We start from the raw sequence: 23,913 nt of genomic DNA, 5'->3' as shown, positions 1-23,913 counted from the left end.
CACTTCCTATAGTACATTCACATGTGGGGTTTTTATTTCCCTGGCAAACGTGGGTGCTTTCCAAAGGCTACAGAAGTAGCAAAGAAGCAAAGCAGGAGGCCATGGCTACAGAGATAATAACAGATAAGAACCCCTAAATTTTTGGATTTTAAAGCATATGTCCAATTTTAATTAGGAACTGAATAGTTATTAGCTCAAATACATGTAATAGGATCTAAGATTTTGAGACCAGTGTACAGTGGGCTGTGAAAGCTGCACTTTGTGTGCTGAGGCAGCGTCCTCAAAAGGGCTCTGGAGCTGGCTGGTCTTGCAAAGATCTCCAAATGCTTGTTGTCCTCTGATTAACATAAGAGATCAGCTCCCTGGAATCTCTTATGAGGTCTGATGTGAGAATTGACATTCAACTTCCTGAAAAGCATTTTGGAATTACTTGTCTGGCACTTTAAGTAGCCATAAACTATCAGTAGTGTACAATCATCCTGAGGCAGAGAGCACAAGTTCCTGCAACACAGGATTTGTTATGCTAGTGCACTTTCAATACAATTTGGAGAAGGTTAAGGGCACTCCAATGTTGGTACTTTAATAATAATGATTATTTGACTTATTTCCTATTTTTAATTTTTTTCTCACTATTCTTTATTTAAGGACATATTCAGGGACTGTAGACTGCTGCTCTGTCAGTCTGTAGCTGAGAAAGAAAGAAGTCCTCACTTGAGTGCCTAGCACATTCACCCTGTGGATCAAAAACATGCTGTGTGTTAGAATAGCTGATAATGTTACACAAAATTAAACAAATTGGACCTGTTTTGGAACATATGACAATTTCTGCTAACCTGCATCTCTGTTGAGTTTACCTTCAGACCATACTGGTTGTGAGTAGCCTCTTAAAAGGCATTTGCTTTTCTCTTTTAAATCCTTTAATCACAGCTGTTCTCAAAAATACTGCACTTAATTCAGGGAACCAATGGCTGATGTGATATAGCAATCCTTGTATTCTTCTGATACCAAGAGAATTGAGTTTTTTTAAGTCTTATAATTATCCTCCAAACTACTTTATCTAGGCCAAATAACAGATCTTTCTTCATCAAATATCAGCCTCGTATGTTCCCCCCTAATTCTATGAAAGACAGATGGACAACAAGTTTGTCTGATAAAATATATTTTCTGTAGAACCACCAATTTCCTTCCCTACATTTTTGTTCTTCCAGTGTTTCATCAGTTTTCATTGTTAACTTATGAATGTCACTATCTTCTTTGGGAAGTTACCTAATCTTTCCCAGTGCTTTAGACTTGCTTGTTTCACAGAGATTGAATGTTATTTTCCACAGCACACTGAACTTTTTTTAACTCCACACATTTTTCTTTCCAAGCAAGTGATCCATACTTGATTGTAGCAAACTGAACGAGCTGGTGTGCTCTCATTCCCATTTAGCTCCCCTCTTGCCTATAAGGACTGGATCTGGAAGTCTCCAAATCAGAAACATGAAAATGGTGATTATTTTCTCATCTAGTATGTGCAGTTATTTATGCTTAAATAAAATCTGGTTTAGATCCAGAAAATGTCTGCCATGGAGGTTTCTAGAAGGAATTTTGCTCTTGAAAGACACAGAGTAGAGAAAAAAAAAATTAACTATTATATTATAATAATTTCTAGTTTCTGCTTGCTGTCTCTTCTTGGCCAAAGACAGCATTACCTGATAGGATGCCTCCTGTTGGTGTAGAAAAATACCATATGAGTCTCTTGCCCCTGTACTCTAGATTTTTCAATTATAACCCTCAATGACAAAGCCACAGATACCTGGATGTGTCTCAAAGGCGTTAAATTCCATGTAACCAGCCTCACAACAAAGTGTCAAATACTTGGCTCTGATGGATGGTGTTATAATGAGGGTGGAGCTCAGTTCAGTGGCCAATTTATTGCATCTTAATGGTCTAATGTGCTTTTATTTCATATCTAGGACAACAAATGCTGCCATAAGTTTGGTTTAAAGCAGGTCTGTTTTGCAAAACGAGTCTTGCATACAGAACAAAGCACTCATTGTTGCTTTACTGTTTAAACCTTTATTATTGTTTTTTTTTTGTCTTGGTACAATGGGCTTTTATGCACCAAACAGCTGTGTTCATCATGTTTATTTAGAAGGCATCCATTGTAGTGGAAAAAGTCTGGAGGACAAAAATCTTGAAGTACAAGACTACTCTGTGGGTGCTTGCACTTTTATTTTTTTTCTGTCCTGTTCCTTTGGTCAGTATGCAAGTCACATACACAGGCAGTGCCATGCAGACTTGCAAACCCTGTATAATAGCAACTTTTTACAAATGCTGTCTTTTATTCCAAGTGTTCTTCTCCAGAAATTTTCAATTGCAAGGCGACATACAGGACACACAACTATTTTACACCCTATGAGCCTATCATTTTTCAATCTGTTGCTATTTTGGACCCTCATTAGGTCACTTTCCAAATATTGTGTACAGCTATGTGTCAATCATTGTCACAGCTCGGTTCCAGGCTAAGCCAACCCAGGACAAAACCATGAGGGGGAAAAAAAATGCCAACCAAAGCAAGCACTGTGTAGAAAACAGTCAACAGTTTGACTGTGGAAAGCTATGTGTTGTTCCAAAGATAGCACAAGCCCACTTGCTGCAGAAACAGCACCCAGTACTAATGCTCTCCAAAATAATTTTATGTGGTTGAAATATGTACTGTATACCCAATGGCATTTGCAAATAAACAGATGTTAGAATCTCAAGAATTAAGAGCATGGCATTGTCGGAAACTCTTGGGTGACTCCTGCCAAAAAGCAGCCTAGTTTCCCGTTTCTGGAAAGAACACAGCATCTAGCATATTGACAGAACTTCTTTTGAGCAACAGTGTCTCCAGCACCTTCTAAACCCTTGAATGAAAGATGCTGTATAAGCAGGCAGTGTTAGCCTGGGAAATTAGAGGGTTCCCTACTTCCTACAGGGTATATCCCATAGTGCATTCCCATGCCATAGGAGATAGCCGTGCCCCTTTCCCTCTTTTCAGGTTACCTTGTAACATAGTTCAGGTGAATACTGGAAACACAGAAGTGTCTCCATCAGCCACACATCCTCACAGGCTGGAAAATGATTGGTAACAAACTAACATACTTTATCTTTTAAAAATAGTAAAATATACGTATAGAATGAAATGGCTTCTTATTTCCTGAATGGTGAATGGTTTTGGCTTTCTACAGAGCTGGAATTCTCAGTTTCTGCTGCTGTTCATGTGCCTCGGGAAACTATAATGAGGTTAAAAAGAGCAGAATAAAGTTACAGCTTGTAGATGATAGGAATCCACATGGAAGGTGACTTCTGGGATCTGAAAACAGCACAGCTGGGGGGAGGCTGCACAGGGACTGACTGCTTGGAGGTGGGGCAGAGACAGGGGCCTGAGGAAGGCCCGGCATAGCAGGGAAATTATTTTCCAGAAGAAAGGTTAGGGGGGAAAATGGAAAGAACTATGAGCCAAGTGGAAAGGGAGTGTGACAAAAGGATTAGCCCCTTCTTGCACAGAGTATAGTAGAAGCCGAAAATGAACTTAGGGACCTGTCAGGAAGAGAAAACTGTTTCTCAGAGACTGTTTCAACGGCTTCCTGAATGCAGACTCCATTTACTTGTTTCTTCCCTTTTCTCCCAAAAAATAAAGGACCTGCTGTGAGCAGAATGTATCCCAACTTCAACAAACACGGGCCTGAACAGAGTCCCCCAGTCTGGAATCCATGCTGGCTGAACTCCTGGAGTCTTGCTGCTACCTGGCTACCATAAAGCTTGTAATCCAAGCAGGAAGGGGTAAAATCTACAATTTATCATCAACAGGTAGGTAGCTAATAATTTAAACTGCACTGCCTGCTAATCTTTTTGCAAAATCAGTCTGCTTGTTAGGTCTATATGCTGTTGAACTGCCCATGTCATACCATGCTTAATAAGACTTAATCAGGTTGAATGGGTTTCGAACTACATACTCTCAAAAATAGTACCTATTTTGAGATTGGATGTGCTTTGTTAAATTCTTAAAGAAGAAAGAATTTCTAATTAAAGGAAAAGGGATAACTCTGGCTCTCAACTGTTAGCAGCTCTATTACAAGAGCACTTGGGAAATTTGATTTAGTTTTAATTAACTCCATAACTTTTGTGAGAGAACAGAAGGGTGTACTTTGAGAATACATTTTAAGTTGACATTTAACATAAAAGGTGCTGGAAGGACTTTGAAATATCGTTCTGTGGGAAGTGCCAGAGCAGGTTGGGATGTATAGTCCATCTAACCATATCAAACAAAGCCGCTGTTGAATGCCTCCGGTAAGAGTCCCACAGTAGGGTGCCTAACTGTAGCTGGGTCTTTTCTGGAGAGGGTGGGAGCTGCGGTGTGTGAGGTGCCACCTTGCAGTATCTCCACACATGTGAAACCCCTCCAATGCAGAAGTGCTTGACCTCAACAACTTCCTGTGACAGGGAGTTCCACAGCGAATTGTCTTTGCATATCCCAGTTTTTTAGCTTCCTTCCCTTTGGTTACATTTAGCCTTGTTTTGCATTATGAAACGTGCACAAGACATTTTTTCTGTTTTTATCACGTTCCTGTTTATATTCCTTCTTTTCAAATAGTGCCTACCTTTGATCTCTCATAAGCCATATATTTTCTTGTATCAAGCTTTTAAAGTAACATTTTAGGGGGAAAAAAGAAAAGTGGGGGTGGCGGCGGCGGCAGTGCTGGTATTTTTGCACGTTATGACGGATGTAGCACTTTTTGCGTGTCCTGCCCCCCGTCCCTCCGGCTGCGCACGGGAAATCCGTGTAACCATTGACCAGACTGTCAACACGGGCGCCCCGCGCCGCTGGCGGGCGGCGGGAGGCGGCGGCGGCCGCGCCAATGGCCCCGGCCCGTTAGCGGGACGGGCAGCGAGGGAGCGCCGGGCGGGAAGGGGCCGGCCGGGCGGAGGACGGGGAGCCCGCGCGGGTGGCCGAGCCGCCCCGGCTTGCGCGGCGCGGAGCGGAGCGGCGCTGCCCCGCTCCGGGCGGGCTCGGGCTCGGTCCCGGCCCCGGCCCGGGGAAGGGGCAGGAGGCTGCCGAGGCATCATGGCGGTTGTGGCCCGGGGGGGCCGGGGGCTCCGCGCCGGGCGGCGCGGCGGACTCACCTCGCTCCGCTGGAGCTGGAAGAAGCTGTTGAGATAGCTGGAGCTGAGCGAGGAGCCCAGCTCCGGGGTGCTCTTGGTGTAGCCGAGGTCGGGGTGCTGGGACGAGGAGGGCTCGGGTCTGAAGGCATCGAAGGCGCTGGCCTGGTGCGTGTCTTGCAGCGAGAGATAGACCCAGTTGAGGAGCTGGGCGGGCTGGTACACGGGCGCGGCGCTGGTGTCGATGGTTGACAACAAGCTCATCTTTCCCCCCGGCTCCGCCGGCGCGGCTGGCCCCGCGGTGCCGGTCCCCCTCCCCGCGCTCCGGCAGTGCCGCTCCCCCGTCCCTGCCCGCGGCGCTTCCTCCCGGCCGCCCGGAGGCGAGGACGGGCCGGGGGCTCGCTGCGCGCCCCGCGCCGCTCTCGCTCCCTAAGGCCGGCGGCGCCCGCGCAGCCCCAGCGCTCCGCGCAGCACGGGCATCGCTGCCGCCGCCCGCGGGCTCCGCAGGAAACTTTGTGCGCGCTCCGTCCCGCCCGCCCGGCCGGTGCCTGCCCCGCTATCTGTCTTTATTCCCACTCCCGCAGGCAGCGGCGGGGAGGGGCTGCCGGCGCTCCGGCGGCGGCGCCGCGCCCCCATAGGCCTCCCGGCCGCCGCGGGGGTGCAGGGGCGTCCCGGCGCCGCTCCGCCCCCGCCCTGCTCGCCCGAGCGCGGCCGGAGCGCCGTGTGCGGCGGCGGTCCCGGTGCTGCTGGCCGCGGGTGTCCCGCACCGCCGGCCGGTCGCCCGCCGGGGTCGGACCGGCTCCCTCGCTCATTCCCGGCCTCTCTTTTCCTCCTTCCTGAAGATTTTTGGGCTAAACACGCGCAAAGCCCTCCCGAGGGCTCCTCGCTGGGCCCTTTTGGGCTTGTTTTTAACTCTACAACTTTCGCTGGGCTCTTGTCAGCCCGCCCTCTCTTTTTTAATCGTTTCTGTTTCTTGCTGGTGCTGGGAGTTCATTGCAATCTGGGGTTCCTTCTCGTTAAATCTGTCACAGCTCCAGGTTTACGAAGCCCTGCGCGGCCGCTGAGGTTGTGCCAAGCCGTGCAGAGTTGGGATTTTCCAAATAAGGCAGGCAAGCGGCGCGATGTTCCCTTTGAAATCCATCTAGGTAGCCCTGGCGTGGGCTCTTGGGGAGCCTGGCTGTGGTGGGATACCCGGGAGTTAAAGCTGAGTAGGCCTTTTAAGGAGTCGGTAGCACAAAAGAGGATGATGAATGATTCCTGCTTTAGGAAGGAGCCTGAGTGGGTAAGCTGGTAATTACAGTTCATAAACTCTTCCCTGCTGCCTTCCCTGCGATAGTGGAACAGGGCAGCTATTCCTCGCTTTTGTGCAAACATCACAGTAATCAAACTAGGAGTTTTCAAAGGAGCTCCCAGGAGGGAACTTAAAAACTTGATCATAGCTCCTTGTGCTCTTTGCCGAGTGACAAAAGTGTAAAAATTAATGTGTCTTCCCAATATGGTTTTGGGGAAAAAAAGCGCCTTCTTTACTTAGATAACACAAAAAAAAAAAAAAAAAAAAACTGACCTTTGAAACATCAAAGTTGGTTTGCTGTAATAAGCCATGTCTCTGCCAAGATAGGAGAAAAGTCACTCTTCTGACAAGGCCTGGTTACAAGCAACAGAAAATGAGGGTCAGTGTACACACAGTAGAAAATGCTGTTCAATTGTCAGCTGCAAACACCAAAGGTGGATGCATTCAACTTTTGAGAGCTGCCAGTTAGGGCAGCACAACTATCTGCTTGCAGGAATTTAAATGCATGTGAAGATTCTAACTTTCCAGAATTGCAAGGTCAAGCTTAGAATCGCTGAATCAAATTGAATTCCTGTAGTGATGCTACTTTTTTTTCCCTTCTTTTTTCTTTTTTTTTTTTTTTTTAGTGACAAAGGCCCTGCAGTACAAATGCAGTTCTCTCTTTTGTACACTCTCTTGGTTTAGAAACCCTTTGGGGCACATTTAAATATGTGTGCATCAGCATGAGAAGGAACATACTTCTACCAGTGTAAAGGGTCTTTCTTTATACTCTGTCTGCAGCAGAGATAACAGAAGAATTCAATTAAATTGCATCCCATACACAAACAGTTACATAGTGTTTTAAAGGAAAAGGTGGATGAAGCTTAGTGACTTAAATTGTGGAGGAGGACTTTCCATGATTTTCTGTTAAATGAAAAAACCCCCCAAGAAAGAGATATCACATCTGAGGATGCCTTTCTGGCAGATAGTATTTTAAAAGTCAGGATATGGTAGAAAGTCTAGAAGGGGGAACTAGGCTGAAGCTGCTTGTTTTGTTGTTGTGGAGTTGTTTGGATTTTTTTTTTCTTTTGTAGGCATGCTAATTCCTTCCTTAAAGACAATTTCTATTCTTACCACTTCCCTCTTTTACTTGCTAAGTTAAATACATGTATTTGTATTTGGCAGCCCCACTGTGCACTCTGTTTAGTAAGATGCTGTGAAAGAAATAGGAATTCTGAACAGGCAGAAAAAATAACACAACAGGATTCTTGTAGCAATAGGGGTCAAAATAAAAAGTGGTGAAGGTGATGCAATGTTTTGGATGGAGAGTTTTTGGTATAATTTGACACTTTTTTCTCCCTCAATTGAATATAGCTCTTATTGTAGGTGGTTGGATTGCTTTAGTTAGACAACACATTAGAGATTTCTAATGTGTTGTCTAACTAAATAAATGTTGGGGCAACGGAAGGTGGGGTTAGGGTGCATTTATTGCAGCAGCTGCATTCATAAATGCAGCAACACCTTATGATGTGAGGGGCACTGTGTGCTCCACTAGATGCATTTGAACACTGAGAGCTTTTGGCTGTCATTGCCCCTTGACAGTAGCCCTGGTGGCTTCTAGTAACCATGCAGAGGAATGAGTAAATTGAGTAGATGCTTTGTTTGGCATATCAGGAAAGGGAAAGACTGCAAATGCATGGGTTATGAGGAGCTTAACTGAAAAGCACCCACTCTTTGAGGTTCAGTTGTCATCCTGGTCTCCTGTGCAATTTCTTCTGGAAAACAGTTTCAGGCAGTTCCTTCCCATTTCTGGATTTAATACTGCTCTTAGCTGAGCAAAATTTGCTGCCACACTTGTTACAGTCCACTTAGGTTCAAGACTAAGTGGTTCAAGCAATTTTTCCATTGAAAGTCCACTCTTCACCTTTGGGAGTCATAAATGAGTGAGGAGAAGATGGATACAAATGGTCTGTTTAGCAGAGACATGACAGTACAGAAAAAGGTGCCAAGGTCAATTACATCTATTCTTCTCAGAAATACTTGAGACAAAAGTGCCCAACAAGGTAATCAGATGGCTTTGAACTATCTTCCTTTTGATTATTTTGGGACAGAGTATAAGTGACATCAAGTACATAGATTTTATATCAGCCTTATGTTGCCAAAACATCTATTAATCCTCTTGGTTTTATTGTAAAAAAAACAGCTGGAACTTTAACATCAAACTTTGAATAAGTGGAATGGCATAAGTGACTTGGAAAATAGAAGCCTTGAAACAAGTCAAAGGCAAACACAGGGACAGGATTCAGCTGCTTCAGTCCTATTGTTTAAGTGATTTTGTAATTTATCCAAAATCTCCTTATAACTGCTCACTCAGCCTGTCCCCTTAGTGATCTGGACATCTTGTGGCTGCACCCTTCCCACAACATCTTTACAAGAGTGAGGAACATAATTTTCCACTTCTGGCCAGGACTTGTTTCATGATCAAATGTATTTATGTTCTTGCTTGCAATGTTCATACCTTTGATGATGTCAGCTTTTAAACTATATATGTGATTAAAATCTAAAATTTTTTAAATTAGTTTTTTATTAACCATTATTAATATGGTCCTCCATATTTTAAAAATGAATGTGCCCTACTACAAATATCCTGGATTCCTGTGCTTTTAAATTTGTCTTGGTCTGAATTGCTGTCTTCTTAGTCATCTTTAGATTAGATGGGGATCCAGTAGAAAAATAGAATGAATTCCCAAAACTGCCAATAAGACCAGAGAACATGGGTAACTTGATCCCACTGTATTCTCCAGTTTCTGTAATCAGGATATACATAATGCAATAGGCCGTTCATCTGCAGTGTAGCTGAACTATTCCAAACAAATGTTTTTCATCTGCTGCAGCAGAGATTCTTATCTTATTATGAAATAATTTTGCTATGCGGTGGAAACTGTGTGAGCACTCTTCAAATTATGAGAAGGCAATTCAGCAGAGTTGTAAACTGTGAAAGCACATCTGCATGTGGCATTTTATGAGTTATGGATGTTAAAACCACTTGTGCTGGCTGTGTAGGTACAACAGTTCCACTGCCAGCAATGAAACGTAGCATAAACCAAAGTTAGTCAAAGTGAGTCTGGGAAATGCTTGTGCTTAGATATGGAACTCCATGGATTTTTGCAACTGTCTAAAGGATCAGCTGTAACCCAGTGCTTAGGTATGAAAGTAAAAATTCCTGTTTTCTTCCTCCTATAGTTTTGACATAGAAAATCCTGGAAATATATGGATATAAAGGTATAGTTCATCCATATGTAGAATGTTAGTAAATAGATACCATATGCAGTAGTGATTTGCTGTGGATAGTGTGTAAAGCACAATTCCTGCAAGACTGTCTCTAACCACCAAGTAGGTAATTGGTGTAACAGATCCTCTTGGAGCACACAGATTCTGCACCTGGCCAGTTTGTGGTTTCGAGTCCTGGGGCCTCCTTGCTTGCTCTCTGTTAAGATGTCAGTAGACTGCTGAGTAATTGCATGAAATAAGCACTGGATCTGAGTAGCTGTGTAAGAAATAGTGGTTTGATTTTTCTGTATTGTTTTACAAGTTTCCTGTACCTTCTTCAGCTGCAGCACAGTTATCTGAATTGTTCCATTATTTCAGTTTTGAAAGGCAGTATCTCCTTGTTTCTAGTACTGATCTAAAAGTTCAGCATCCAGGTCCAAAACAGTAGCTGGGGTATATTGTTCCTTCTCCTTAGTCCATCCTAACCCCTTTCACTTGCTTGACCCAGGAATCCAAGAGAGGGAGTCCAAGGAAAAGGCAGATGAGAAGAGCAGTAGCATTTAGGGAGAAGTGGGTGCAGGGAGCCCATCTGCCTTACCTGGAAGTGTCTATGTTGGGACAGCTGCTGATGGTTGCTTCTGCAGCCAGAGAAATGGCAGGCAAGTGGGTAGGCCCAGGGACTTTGTGTCACCTGGGGATCCCTCTAATCTGCTTTATGCTGTAGGAGACCCCTTACAGAGGGTTAAAAAGCCTCAGTGCTTTGTAACTGGTTCCCAGCTGAAGAATAAGTCAGATGCTATTTCTGGAGCCCCTTAAAGACCTTTTTATTAAAGAATGCAATAAAAATCCTCAAGCAACTACCCAAGGAGGGAAAGGAGGATTCTTTACTTGCTCCTTTTGAAAATGCATGGAGGGTTTAATTTGCATTTTTTCTGTGTATCCCTTTACTCCATATAGTATCTCTGCCCATCTACTTCTCTCACCAATTCCATGGTACTGCAAGGAGACAGAGATAGTGCCTAATTGTTTGCCACTTCTCTGTTTTTCCCTAGGAACTCCACCAGATTTTTTCTTCCAATACCTATAAACCCTGCTTGCTGAGATGGAACAAGGCTTTGAGTTAGAGCAACTTCAGGAGACAAAAAAGGATGCCAGAGATAAAGGTACATGAAATGGTGCTTAGTGGATGGCACAGGCCATAGTAGTAAATAGAGATGAAAATTACAAGAGGGAACTGTTGGGACCTGCAAACAGAGTGGCTGTGGTGGGATTGGAAGCTGGGATTGTATCTACAATTATATTTTGATTAATGGAGTATTTGACTGCTTTTTGGGATTGTCCTGAAGTCAGATCAGGTCTGGAAGCAGTATTTTATTCATGGTATGGGAATCTGCTGGCATCCCAGCTATCACAGAGCATACTGCTACTACCTGTGTCAGTGTTGCACTCTCACTAATCTTCTTAATGCCTTCCTTACATACCCAGGATTGTCGGTGGGTTTGCTTTTTCTGTTTTATCCCTTCTTTCTATTACTCTGGATGGCAGAATGATTTATTTGTTCATGAGTGTAAATATCCATGCCGAGCTGTAATGTTAATTCTAGAGTAGGCTAGAATTAGTTGCCAATTTTAATTGGCACTAACCCTGTTGCAGGGAAGTTTGTTTCCTAGGTACTTTGAGTCAGCACAATATTTATATCAGACTTGAAAACTCTCAAGCAGGTTTCAGGTAATTCTTCATATAAAAGGAATGAACTGCAGCTGACTGAAGACACGAGGTTCTTTTTCTGAAACTTGGACCTCTGTCTCACACAAGGGCTCAATTCTTGTCTCAGTCAGCACACCTACAGAATTTGCCAGGACCATCTGCTTTTGAGCTGTGTGATGCAGGCAGTGGAATGGCAGTAAGTCCTGATCCTTTTACAGCTCTGAGCAGGAAGAAGCTGTTCCCTGCTACTGTAATACCAAGGGTCTAAAAGTCATCAGCTTTTATAACACACATGTGCTGTACAGAGTTTGGATTAGATTTGCTGCATCAGTCCTGGTATATGGTTTTATGAGAACCGTGATATTGGTGCAGACATAAATATGGACTAAACAATTAAAGTAAAAAAAATCCCTTTCCATATATATATACATCTGTCAATCATAGATAAAAGACACAGTGATATTACATAAATTAGCACTGCTATGGAACACTAGAACTACTTTAGAACATTAAAAACTATCCTCTTCCATTTTAATCCAGGGGATTTTTCACCTCGATTAATGCAATTGACAGACATCATTCTCTCTCGCATATATGTCTTGTTTAGTAGAAGCACTACATTCCATCACTCATCAAGAAAAAGGAAATATTCAAAAGGTAAAACGTGCTCTTTTGAAGCCTGTGTAAAAACAATTTTTTTATAAAGTTATTTATCCCTACTCAAGTCTCTATTCATGTTAGCCCAGTTTAATTCAACTGAAGGAAAACAGGAATTTCTAGCAAGACATTTTCTTTGTTTCTTCAATGCAATCCTTAATAAGAAAAATTAAGTTATAGTGAAGATTACAGTAAATAAATGAACCAGAAGGGTATGGGCACGTATGTCTTAGGGAAAAGTATGCCACTCTTCTCAGTGTAAAACTGGAATATTTTGAATTCTTACAGTAATTTTTCTTGCCTGCTAACCTGAAACTTTATTTTTACTCTCTGTGTTGGCCTAAACACTAGTGCAGACCCTTACAATGAACTCTTAAGTTAAGACTGGTGCCAGCTCATGAGTACTGACCTGACCCTGTCCGATGCAGTGAGACAAGTAACTTCTTCTCCTATAAAGGGCTGAACAAGCCTACCAGTGTCTCTATCTGAAACACAGCTGTTAATTTGGAAGTGTTAACATGTACCACCTGGTCCTGTGAGGATGGGATTAGCCAAGGGTATAATTAACACTAATAACTCGTTGAATGAAAAATAAAAGTGAAAGCTGAGGAAGTATGCAAGGGTATAATTGCTCCAAAATTAACTTTCCAATATTTCTACCTTATGGAATGTAATATTTGCTCAGAAATGTAGCCAGCCAATGAACAGATAGTATGTTTATTGATGAACAAGTGAAAAAAGCGTAGTGCTTATTTTCCCACCGTTAGTATTGATTACACCTTGTTTTCTTCCACTTTTCTCAGCCCAAGCTGTAGGCCAGGGCCAGCTACAGAGTGTGTGACTGTGTAGCTACAGAAACACATCCTCCAGCTGACGTGTCCACCTCACTGTTTCTGCCACAGTATCTCTGTCACTGAGTGAGAAACATTAATCCAAATCAGCACTGTCAGAGACATTGCTTAAAAGTGTCAAAAGTGAATTTCTAGGTAAATAAGGACATGAAGGAATGGGTGGATGTCCCAGTGTAATCTTAGTTCTCACCTTACAAACCACAGCAAAAGGTCTTGCACTTTTTTACCCTGGGAAATATAAAGGGTAAGTGTAGAAAATCATAGTTTAAATCTTTTCTTGATGGCTTACTCCTGTGCTTGTTGCCTTTCATGCCTTCAGGTGAAAAATCTTTCAGGAAAGATGCTTCAGCTCAGTAGCATTAATATCAGAGCTGTCAAAGATACTGTGTGCTCCTGCCATTGCCAAATTTAAGCTTTGCTAATGGCACAGTAATGCGTTGCATTCACAAAAAAAAAATATTTTTCCCATCTCTGAATATTTTAATTAAATAATGCTACAATAAAATTATATTCAACATGAATGTATCAAGTTCTCTAGCAAAATGGGACACTACTTGAGCAAACTGAGCTGGTTTTGTTACATTGTTTTTGAGTTAGTGAAATTTCTACTAAAAAAACTGTTCATTGATAATATTGTCACAGAAAAACCTAAATTAAAATCATACATGTTGAGTCTGTGGGTCCCCAAACCACCTAGATTTTCTAAAAAACAAAAAGGTTTAAAATTTTAGATAGTAATTATGTGTTTATTTTACATATGTGGAATATGCAGTTTGTTTGCTACCACTTCTAGTGGTACAGATGAAATTATTGAACATATGAAACTACTGAACCTTTTTTCTGACAGTCTAGCTTGTTTTTGTTTAGTTGTTAATGTATTTTGAATCAAGGACATGGCAGTGAGTAGGAGTTCAACTACTAGTCTGTGTTCATCTTTGCTGTCTTAAGGTCAGAGAAAAGGAGAACTAATTTTCAAAACCCTTCAAAAAAGCCTGCTTCCAGATGTCAGAAATGGGTTCTTATCTACCATTTTAAGAATTAGTACACTGTCATGTACAGATTACTTCCAAAGAAACAGATGCAAATTGTTTTTTATGGTCTAAAAGTTGGGGTGCAGGGTATTGCCCCTCATTAATGAGAACCAGAGGGTCCAGAGCACAACTGAAGGCTCTGCAGGAAAAAATTCATGTTCTGCTTTATCACTGGTGTAATGTTATATGTGCTTGTCATTTTGCCTCTGGTGTAAGCATGTGTTTTTTGGCTGTATCTATATCAAAATATAGCAAAGTGGGGGTGACAAATAGCAACATCCCCAAGGAGGCGCAGCACAAGAAAGGATCATGCTTTTCAGCCTGTTTCTTTCTAGGTCATGAATGACTTGCATGAAGATGTTGGTATCCTGCATCTGTTTCCCTGTTTTGCCAGATGCTTTGAGGTGAGATAAGAGGATTCATGCAGCTAGGAAAAAACCCCACAACCACTTATCTGTATTGTGGTTTTTATTGTGTCAGCAGAAAAATATCGGGCATCTCTTGGCAAACTGAGTGTTAGCAAAATGTTTCACTTGTCTTAAGCTTACCTAAACTTAGTAGAGAATTCAACAATATATTAGAAATAAATTCCTTCATTTAACTCCTTTTAAAATTTTCCCCTTGATGAACTGAAAATATGACTGTGCTGCAATTATTGCCAAAATTATGATTCTCTTTAAAAAGTCTTTTGAGAAGAACTGACAGTGACAACTAATATCCCCAGTAAAATGTTGTGGTTTGGCTCTGATTTGTGGCTATGGCTGGGGTGTCAGCTGGAGTAGCAATTTGCAGAAGTATTTCCAAAATCATAACTAATTTTTAGCTATAGTTGGACAGTTTGAACAGGGTTCAGATTTGGTTCTATTCTCTGTTTTCAAATACATTTATCTTGTACTGTTTGTACATTTCAAAGATTCTCGTTTTCCTTCCACTTCATAGCCATGTCATTGTAATTCTTTCATAAAAAATGACTCTAGAAGACCAATAAATAAATAAATAATTTATGCTACACCTCATAAAGATATGCTTTCTGGATGGCTTGATGGCTGTATGGTAGCAGGAGACTTGGGTTACATTGGGACATTTTTAAATTAACTGTCACACTTTAATTGCTTTTCATCATAATAGCAGCCGGTCTGCAAGGACTACTAAATTCCACTGAGTTACCAGAGATAGAGCTTGGTCTCCTTGGGTTCTAGAATGCATTTTTAATCAGACTGCTATGGCTCTGTAGTACCTGCATATTCCACTGAAAGCTTGAAAATCACTCAGTTAGAACTCAGTAGAAGTTGAAAGAGTCATATCTCCTGCCTAGGTGTCTTAAATTTTTGGCTGCTGGTAATTCTGAATGTTTGGGGGGGAAAGCACAATTCTTTTCAATCTGCTTCTCTAATCATTCACTTTTCCTTACTGAGTTATTCTTTATCACTATAATTTTCTTGTCCTGTAGTAGTTTGGGTGCTTATTGTTTTGAATGTCTGTTTGGAGAAGTAACAGTCCAGCTTATGGGGTGGGTAGCAAATAGGATTATATCTGTGTTAGTGATTTAGTTTTTTTTTTTAAAGGATCAATGAATCTGCCATTGAATGAATCCCCAACCTACAGATTTTTGTGTTTTTTTCTCCCTAAGGCAAGATGATAGTCTTGCCATCTAGACCAGCAGTAAGAGCATAGATTTGTTTAGCCCATGCTGTGGATGCTGTGAGATGTAAACAAAAACAAGTGAGAACAGCTTCAGCAATATTTATGACAGGAACTGGTCCTGGTCTGGATGAAAACATTGGCATAATGTTCTCTAGGTGAGCCTACCTGAGACCAGAGCATGAACTCCACTGTTCCTCTGGCTTTCCTCCTTTGCCCTTAAGAGAAGATGAAGTGTATTTCTGTTACTTCTGTGCTGGTCCTGAGGCTAAATGCAAATTCCTGCCTTCCCATCCATTCAGGATGTGTTATAGTAGTTCTCCCCCTCGTGTGGGTTTTTGTTGTTGTTGTTGCTGGGTTTCTTTCTTTTGGCTCTTTGTTTGAGGGGGGTTTGTTTGTTTCTGTGGGTTTTGTTTGGGTTTTTTTGTTGTTGATTTCCTCACTCAGTTATACAGCTTTTTATGCTTTCTCTTCTGTGGAGGCATGAAAGACAGCTCTCAACCAAGCATTTTTGTTAGCAAGGGTTTCCAAATGATAAGATGAACCCCCCTCTGTGTTTTTGAAGAGCACAGAATATTACATGAAAGCATGCCATACAGGCATTTCAGGAATCACAAAATGTTTTCATGCTGTGATACTTGAAGAGTTCATCTTTACTTGTACTATTTTTATGTTTCTTTCATTATGGAGGCTATTTATCCTTTTTGTGAGGCTTAGTGGCCCAGTGCAGTACGGATGTTTACTTATTTGCTTGAAATGGAATCAAAAGTATGTATTATTTGTCACAGGACACTAAACACCTATTAAGTCAGGATTTTATCAGTGGTGTGAGACAAGTTTCAGCCATCAAGGGAAAAAGAAAATGGCCCTGTATAATTATTTTCATGCTCTAAAATAATATTTTTCGTCAGTGACCTTCAACTCAATGGTATTCTTGAATTGCTAAGTCATTTATCAATATTAAATAAGGGTTAGTGTATCCATTTGCTAGGTGTTATTAAAACAAACTCTGTAGGTATATATACTTGGACCAAGGACCTGATTTGAATGTGGATAAATGTGACCCCCTAGCAGGAAGAGACTGCCAAAGCTCTGATCTCTAATTTTTAACTCCAATCACTCACCCATGCAGCAGGGACTTGATGAGTCTGCTTTAACAGTGGGTATTCTTGAAATACATCCCCTTCCTTGAATAAATGGTCTACACTTGGGATGCAAAGTCTTATCCTGCCTTTACCTCTGAAATAAGAAAAAAATTGAGTTTAAAAAAAATCCTAGTCAGCTAGTCTGCTTCCAGAACTTTTGTCACACTGAATTCTAGTCCTCTTTAAAGGGCTGACTAGAATCTGGACACATGAAGAATATTTGTCTTTTATTTCATTGTTTTGTTTACCTTTGAACTAGTTTTCTGCCTTTTCTAATGAGCTGACTTGGCTACTAAAGCTGCTGGCATCCCCCAGGACTTGAGAGCAAGAAGGTCGTCTGAACCCTTCGCTTTAGGCTGCTTTGCCACATGAATTTCAGGGGAATGGTTTCCACTGTTTATTGGAACTGGGATTAAGAGTGGCTGTGTTTTGGGTGACAGAAGCTACTGGGGAGCTCTAAAAGCCTCCATTTAACTTACTCCTTTCTTTTCACAGCACTCAGACAGTGCTGTAAAGCTGCACCACTGTTAAGGCAAACAACCTGACCGCAAAGCAGTGAATTTAAAGCGCCCGTCCGCCTTTGGCACCTCGGCGTTCGGGCTGGGAAAGGCTGTAAAAGCCAACCCCGCCCACTGCCTGTGGAATACTTGTGGGGAACAAATACAAGGTTTTCTTGTTCTGCCCATGATCGATTGTGTCTGTTACAGACACTTCACTGCACAATGTCAGCTAATTCTGATACCCCTTCAAGCTCAACAGGTCGCCAAGAGCAGGCGGTGAAACCCCAAACCTTCAGCGGTGGCTTTGGATGCCTGCAGCAGCCAGGGCTTCTCTGGCCACCTGTGTGTTTGCGGCTTTTAAATGCCTGCCCAGACCCTGACGTTTCAAGCGTAAGCTAAGAATTTATTATGAGCTTTGCACTTTAAACATTTTTTTTTCACTTTAAGTTCTTCTATTACCATTCAACTTCTGTTCATGCAGCAATATAGGTACAGGCTAAACTGGGATTTTGGTGGTTTTGGACGACATTGTTAGAGTTAATACAAACCAAAACCCAACAAAAACCCCTTAGCCTGCAATGAAAAAAACACTTTTGCTATACCTTAAGTGGAATATCTCCAGCTCCCTTTTTTCCACTGGCTGGTTGTGACAGATTCCCAAAACTAATAAGCCACCCTCTTATAACGGAGGGAAGGCTCTGGATCTGCCATAATCGCTCCTAGCATCCTGGCTCTATGTGGAATGCTTCCACATCCTGGGAGGAGTCCAGCATCTACTCTGCAAACCACAGTGCATAGTTTTGAATGTTATAAATACTTTCTCAAAGATTTACTTTCTCAAATATACCTGTATAAATGTTCATGACTTAAAAGTTCTTACTGGCATATAAAACAAAGTTATTTACACTTGATGCCCATTAACATTTTTCTTGCAAAATCGTATTTTAAAATAATTTATTTCCTAGTACTAGGCTCTGCCTTTTTGTGTAATAAAATTTTAAATATTGATAGTGTATTTCAATATAAGGCAATTAGAATATACTCTTCCTCTTGATGCCCCTTATTCCTGTATTTCTCTTTAAAAAAAGAGTTCCTTTCCCTGTTTATTCAGAGCACCCTCATTTCCTGACTCTCTTATGCTTTCCAATCTCTAATAAATGTATCAATAATACAATTAATAAATAGAGATTGGGTTGTTCCAGTATTATTTTTTCTTCCTCTGTTGAAGAATAAATTTATCTAATTTCTTCCCTAGCAGGAAGAGATGTGAATGTCTCTGGTTACATGCATGTGTGCTCAGAATTATTTCTTTTCCTTGTTAATATTTGTGAGACAGCTCTTCACAATGCCTTGTGAAAAAAGCACATAAAACCATATTACTGGCTATTTTACTAACTTATTAGTGTAGTCAAATTGTTGAAGGAGGGAACAGATTTTCTTTAAAGGAACCACACTTCTTTGTCTGAGCAGCTATTGCTTTTTATCTCAATGGTAGACTAAGCTGTGTCCAATAATTTTTCACTAGTTTTCCAGTAAAATTTTAATGATTATTAAAAAGGAGTTATTTATTATAGTCTGTGGTTAGCTAGAACTTCTCAACTATTGTACACTGTCAGGCTCTGAGTTGACTCTAGCACTGACAAGCTTTCTCCAAGTAGACTTTCTACCTCTAGCTATCTTTTTTTTTCTTTTTCTTTCTAACACAGAAGGAACATGAAGAAAGAAGAATTTAGTGTGGGGTAAATATCTCAATTCCTGCATGATAAAAAATTATCTTGTTTATTCTAAATTTAACAAAATGAAACATAGGATGCCAGCATTTATCTCATGACGCTTCATAAAAAAATTTACAAATTAAAAATTTAAAGCAGCTACTAAATTTTGACATGCATTATTAGCATAGTTTTGGGTTTTTTTCTTAACTGTTATTTGCTTTTTAAAAAATCCTACAGAGTACCTTCTGCTTTGAAGGTATATTTTGAAATATCTGAATTTGCTGCCTCCTAGCTGAGGCTGTACCTGGCTTAAGAATAAAGCAATAATCACTCGGGCTTTTTCCAGCAGCAGTTATTATAATTATCAATTTATTTGTTTTCAGGTTTTAGCAGTGGCTATTGGAAGGGTGCTTCCCATTGTTTATTTTAACCAGTGATTAATCAAGACCCAGTGATTCTGTTGCTTGCTGTTCATGGACAGTAAGATCATTTTCTGGAAGGCTTTTGATGATCTTTTAGCAGATAACACAGCTATTCCTTTTCAGCTTTTACCCAAAAGAAAATGTGGTATAAGTGTAAAAGGCTGTGGTTCTTTTTTGTCTTTTCAGTAACTTCTGATTACTTCGGATTCTGTGGGAAAATGATGTACAAATATGACTGTATAACTTTTTAAGAGAAAAGTAGTATCTTGCCAAGGACAATTTACTAAAATATTATTTTTCTTCTTTGATTATCCTGTCTAATATTTGACACCTCTTATATTTTTGAGATTTACCTTAAGCTAGATTTTCTTGCAGAATTTCTTCAAAACCCCTTGCATTAACTGCTAACTTGGGGATCTCCAGGGATACATAAGGGAATTCATTATTCACATGACTGTGCATGACCTAATTGTTTTTTCTTTGCAGGCCTAGCTCTACTGTCTTGAAAATAATCACTTGTTAAAACTTCTCAGTGCTACACAAAAGTCTGAAATTTTAGCTATAGATTTAAGATGTTGCTAAATTGCATAGATGTTGAGATGAAGGTGTTAGTTTAGTTAGGCTTTCAAATGTACGTGTCAATGGAGCCTATGTCTTGGCAGAATAGGAAATCATATATTTATCCTTTGGCCAAGGGCTGGCCGCAGTGCAGTTTATATAGACAGTGACACAGCAGATCTTTCCAATCAGTAAACCACAAACCTTAGTCTTACTCTGAAGGACCACACTTTTCCAGTCTAAAGAGAAAATCATGTAATTCTGACAGTGTTTGTCACACAGCATCTGTACAGCCTAGAGTATGACTCAGTATGACTGAGCCAGTTGAATGCACAGGCACTTGTCTCTTGGAGTTCTGACCACTTTCCTCAAAATACCTGTTTTAACCTTAGCTACAGTGGATAATAGTCAACACATTTCTACATTTAATTAGTTTGGCTGCATGTTATTCTATACACCTATTAATCATACTGTAAAATATTTATTGATGTAACCTTCTTGTAATTACCTATTATGACTTGCTGATGTATTCTTTATCTAAGAAAGAAGAAACTTCTCTTTCTTTTTACTTTGCCATAGAAGTACAAGTTACTTACATTCATAAGCAAAACCAGGGTGAGTAAAAATCAGTAGTTTTATGTTGAACTGAATTTTGATGTCACTACTACTACAGTGGGCCTCTGATAAAGGACTGTCAGTGTTTCTAAATGGCTGCAATAAAAAAACCCAAAAAACACAAACCCTTTGCTCCTCTGCAGGGTGTTTAAAGCATTTAGTAAAGCCTCCTGTTTTGAATGAGTTTTATATCAAGACCAGAAAATACGTGACCTGGCTTTATTAGTTTTGCAGCAAGTCAGACTTTGGGAATGTTATGGTTATCTTCTTTGTGCCTTGGATAACTGATCTGCAGGGAAAAGGCTATCTTGACCTGTTTCAGAAGATTGTTGTAATTATAGATGTGTTACTGTCTGTAAATAAATTTGAGACCTTGTAGAAACGTTTTTAGAAGTCTAAGTTTTCACAACTGATGTTTTGACCATTTTTCCACTTATTATTCATTGCCAAAACTTCTCCTCTTCTTTGGGGAATTTATTTTCATTGCCGAATCTACCAATCTTTTCTTTCACCCAGTGCCCTTAAAAAGCCTGACAAAGAACTAAGAAATTTTAAACCTTTTAGCTGCTGAAGTGTCTTCTTGGAAATGAAACTTTAAAAAGTATGTTACTGCTTGGATTAAGAAGGGCTGCATTGTTGGTTAGAGAGAGCTCCCATAAATGCTGTGTGGAAGCATCTCATAGTAAACAATGGATACTGGAAAGGAAATTAACAGTGATCCATTGATTTCTTACTACACTTCTGAACTGTTTGTCTGTTTTCAGCTTCTAAACAGTGAATCAATACACAGTCAAGTCTTGATCTCATAGAATAATCGCTGGTATGCAGCAGCACATCTTGTGGTTAGGGCAATAGAGGGAACATAGGAAGAACTGTATTCCTATTACTTGTTCAGCCATATATATTTTTTTTTTTTTTTTGGGGGGGGGGGTTAGATTTTGTGGACATTTTTCTAGGGGTATTTTATCTTCCGTTCTCTTTTGCCAAGCTCAGCACAAGGCCTGCCTGGACAGAATGGTCATATCTACATAGCTCCATCCCCTGTGTCCATTACTGTAGGAAAAGCAGCCTAATAGGTTTTTATTGTTATATTGGTTGTACTGTAGAGGAATAGGAGGCAAAAATTACATGTTCTTTATTTTCAAGTTAATTCCTTGGCTTGATGGATGTTGCAGAGTAATTTCACGGTCTTTGAAAAACAAAATCTATGATGAAGAGCGCAAAAGTCAAAATTTCTCCCTGGAAAAAAATCCCAAAACCAAATAAAAACCAGTACCCCAGCCAAAAAATAGAAGAATCAAGGTCAGAAATAGTTACTAGAAAAATACAATGAGCAAAAGAAAAAGGGAATGCTATATAATATACCCAGAAAACACAAATGTATGAGTTTTGGTCATCAAATGTAGGTGTTGAGGAGGTGGCCATCAGCAATATATGTCTTTCTTGCCTCTTACTTGTTTCTTCAGTTTCTTAGTAAAGAGCTTTTAAACCTATAAGCAGGCTTCATGATGGAACTCTGCCTAGTTCCAATCTCAGATAAATACTCTTAATGATTTCCTTTATTTTGCTCTGTGTCTGCAGTAGTGCGTAGCTTTGTGCAGGCACAACAAACCTGCTGATCCAAGGTTTCAACAGTGAGTTTCCTCGTGAATGTTTTCTGGTGTATTTTAGTAGTGTGTTTTATTCCCATTCAATGTACTCAATTTCTCTTGGAATGGAATAGGAAGAAAAATCCCTGTTATATCACTGCCAGCTGTTTACAGAAATACTTACCTAATTAGATGGCTACTCAGCCCTACAGACACGGCTGGAACATGGCTTGCTTCGCTTGGGCTTGCACTTTAGCACTGGGTTTAACAGCTTTGTTGTGTGTGCTCATATTTCTTCTTTTCTACTGCTGTGAAGTAGCAACCTTGTTTAAAATACAGTTGATGTTACAAGATACCTTAGTGGATAGCAGGAGTTTGTGTAAAAACCTGAAAAAGAGCCTTCACCTCAAACTGTTTTGAAGGTCTAACTCTTCACAAAATTTAAAGCTGGAAAAGGCTATGGAAATGTTTGCTCTGAACAACCCTAGTGAGCAAGATAGTAAATTTTGCCAAGAATTGTATAATCTTTCTAGTATCGTTGGCTAAAAATATCTTGTTGATCATCTTCTTGATCTGAAAAACACCCCTGCAACAGAAAGGGCATCAGCTCCAGTGTGTAATCACTCTCCAAATTAAAATTGTCCTCAGCTGCTAGTTATCAGATTTTTGGGTGGGGTTTAGTTTTTTCTGCTGACACTGTGCCACACTCCAGGCCCATAGGTTTCGGTTTTTCTAATTACATGGTACTTTATTTCTCTGAAGGTTCTTTTGTTCCATAATCATATTGCCTTTCCATTTTACTATATTAAATTGTTTTAGGCCCTTTATTACCAAGTTTAAAAATTATTATAGATTTTTTTTTAATTTTGAAGTGTTTCCTTCCTGCTACCCTGCTCTCCAAACTACATCTGGTCTCATTAAAATGTGGATGTCATCTGTACATAGTTTTCTAGTACTGATACCATATATAGAGATAAATCACTTTGCCACTAAAAATCAACACATCTGCTTTTGTTTGTATATCTAAGAAACTGGATTGCTTGGAGCACATGGAAGGATCATGCTGGTTCCAAACTCCTTTCAAGATGAACTGCAACTGCATTACTTGCTTTTGGCTATCATATTTTGTGCACCATTTTGGACTTGCAGGAATGTGGGGTTTCTTTCTACAGGTAATCAAGGGATTTTTATCATTTGCCTTCTCAAAAAAACCTTAAAGTAGAACTTGAAGTTTAAGTCTATAGAATCAGAATCCTTTAATGACTTCCTTCTCTTTCCTGTTTCCCTGTACCTGTACTCCCAAAGCTGAGGACAGACCTTCTCCATGTTACTAGTTTAAGGCCAGGGAATAATAACATTTTGAATTCTGCACCTGCACAAAGTGAATGAAGTCCAGGCAGGTGAATGATGTACTGCAGTACCTGCTGTTTTTAACTTGTGGCACTGTTATGTTTGTAACAGTTGTTAGGTTTATAACATATTCATGTTTATAAAAGTTGAATCGAGGTAACTCTTGGAGTATGAATTGACCAGAACTGTGCATATGTGGGTAACAGGACTTGAGTCAAGGCTAAAGCCAGCAGTTGGAAAGGAGCAATGAAAGGCTCCCAGAGCAGAGGAGTGATATTCTACCCCTTAGGGGGAGATCCTATCAAACATGTTCTCACTTTTCAAGATGCTTCCCCCTCACTCTACCTACTCCATTCCTCTCTTTGCCTTTGGTGCATATTACTTTTCATGGCCATTTAGCTCATGAGCAGTATCATTAGTAGCTTGGTTCTTGCTCATGCTTTGAGGTGGCCTCAGTTTCTCTGT

General features: G+C 40.5%; 1 protein-coding gene and 1 long non-coding RNA gene across 4 annotated transcripts in view; one reads left to right on the top strand and one right to left on the bottom strand.

Annotated features, from left to right (window-relative positions):
• ZCCHC24 (zinc finger CCHC-type containing 24) overlaps positions 1-5,757 on the bottom strand; it is a 103,830-nt gene extending 98,073 nt beyond the window's left edge. The window contains exon 1 of one of the 2 annotated variants that reach the window (XM_072931000.1): positions 5,152-5,757. In XM_072931000.1, the coding sequence (XP_072787101.1) occupies positions 5,152-5,391 (240 nt within the window). In that variant the 5' untranslated portion in view covers positions 5,392-5,757. The remainder of the gene's footprint in view (positions 1-5,151) is intronic. The other variant, XM_030275902.4, reaches the window with a different exon arrangement.
• LOC140684434 (uncharacterized) lies at positions 3,414-14,318 on the top strand. Of its 2 annotated transcripts, XR_012056688.1 has the most exons (5): positions 3,414-3,837; positions 10,720-10,830; positions 11,915-12,031; positions 12,388-12,467; positions 14,249-14,318. It is a non-coding gene; the product is annotated as an uncharacterized lncRNA (long non-coding RNA). The 2 variants fall into 2 exon arrangements; XR_012056687.1 differs by lacking the exon at positions 14,249-14,318 and having other exon boundaries at positions 12,388-13,775.
• Positions 14,319-23,913: the final 9,595 nt, after the last annotated feature.

This window comes from Taeniopygia guttata, chromosome 6, assembly GCF_048771995.1.
Source record: "Taeniopygia guttata chromosome 6, bTaeGut7.mat, whole genome shotgun sequence".
Classification (NCBI taxonomy): Eukaryota; Metazoa; Chordata; class Aves; order Passeriformes; family Estrildidae; genus Taeniopygia; species Taeniopygia guttata.
Note: the sequence above shows the minus strand (reverse complement) of the source record. Positions and strands in the feature narration are given on the sequence as shown.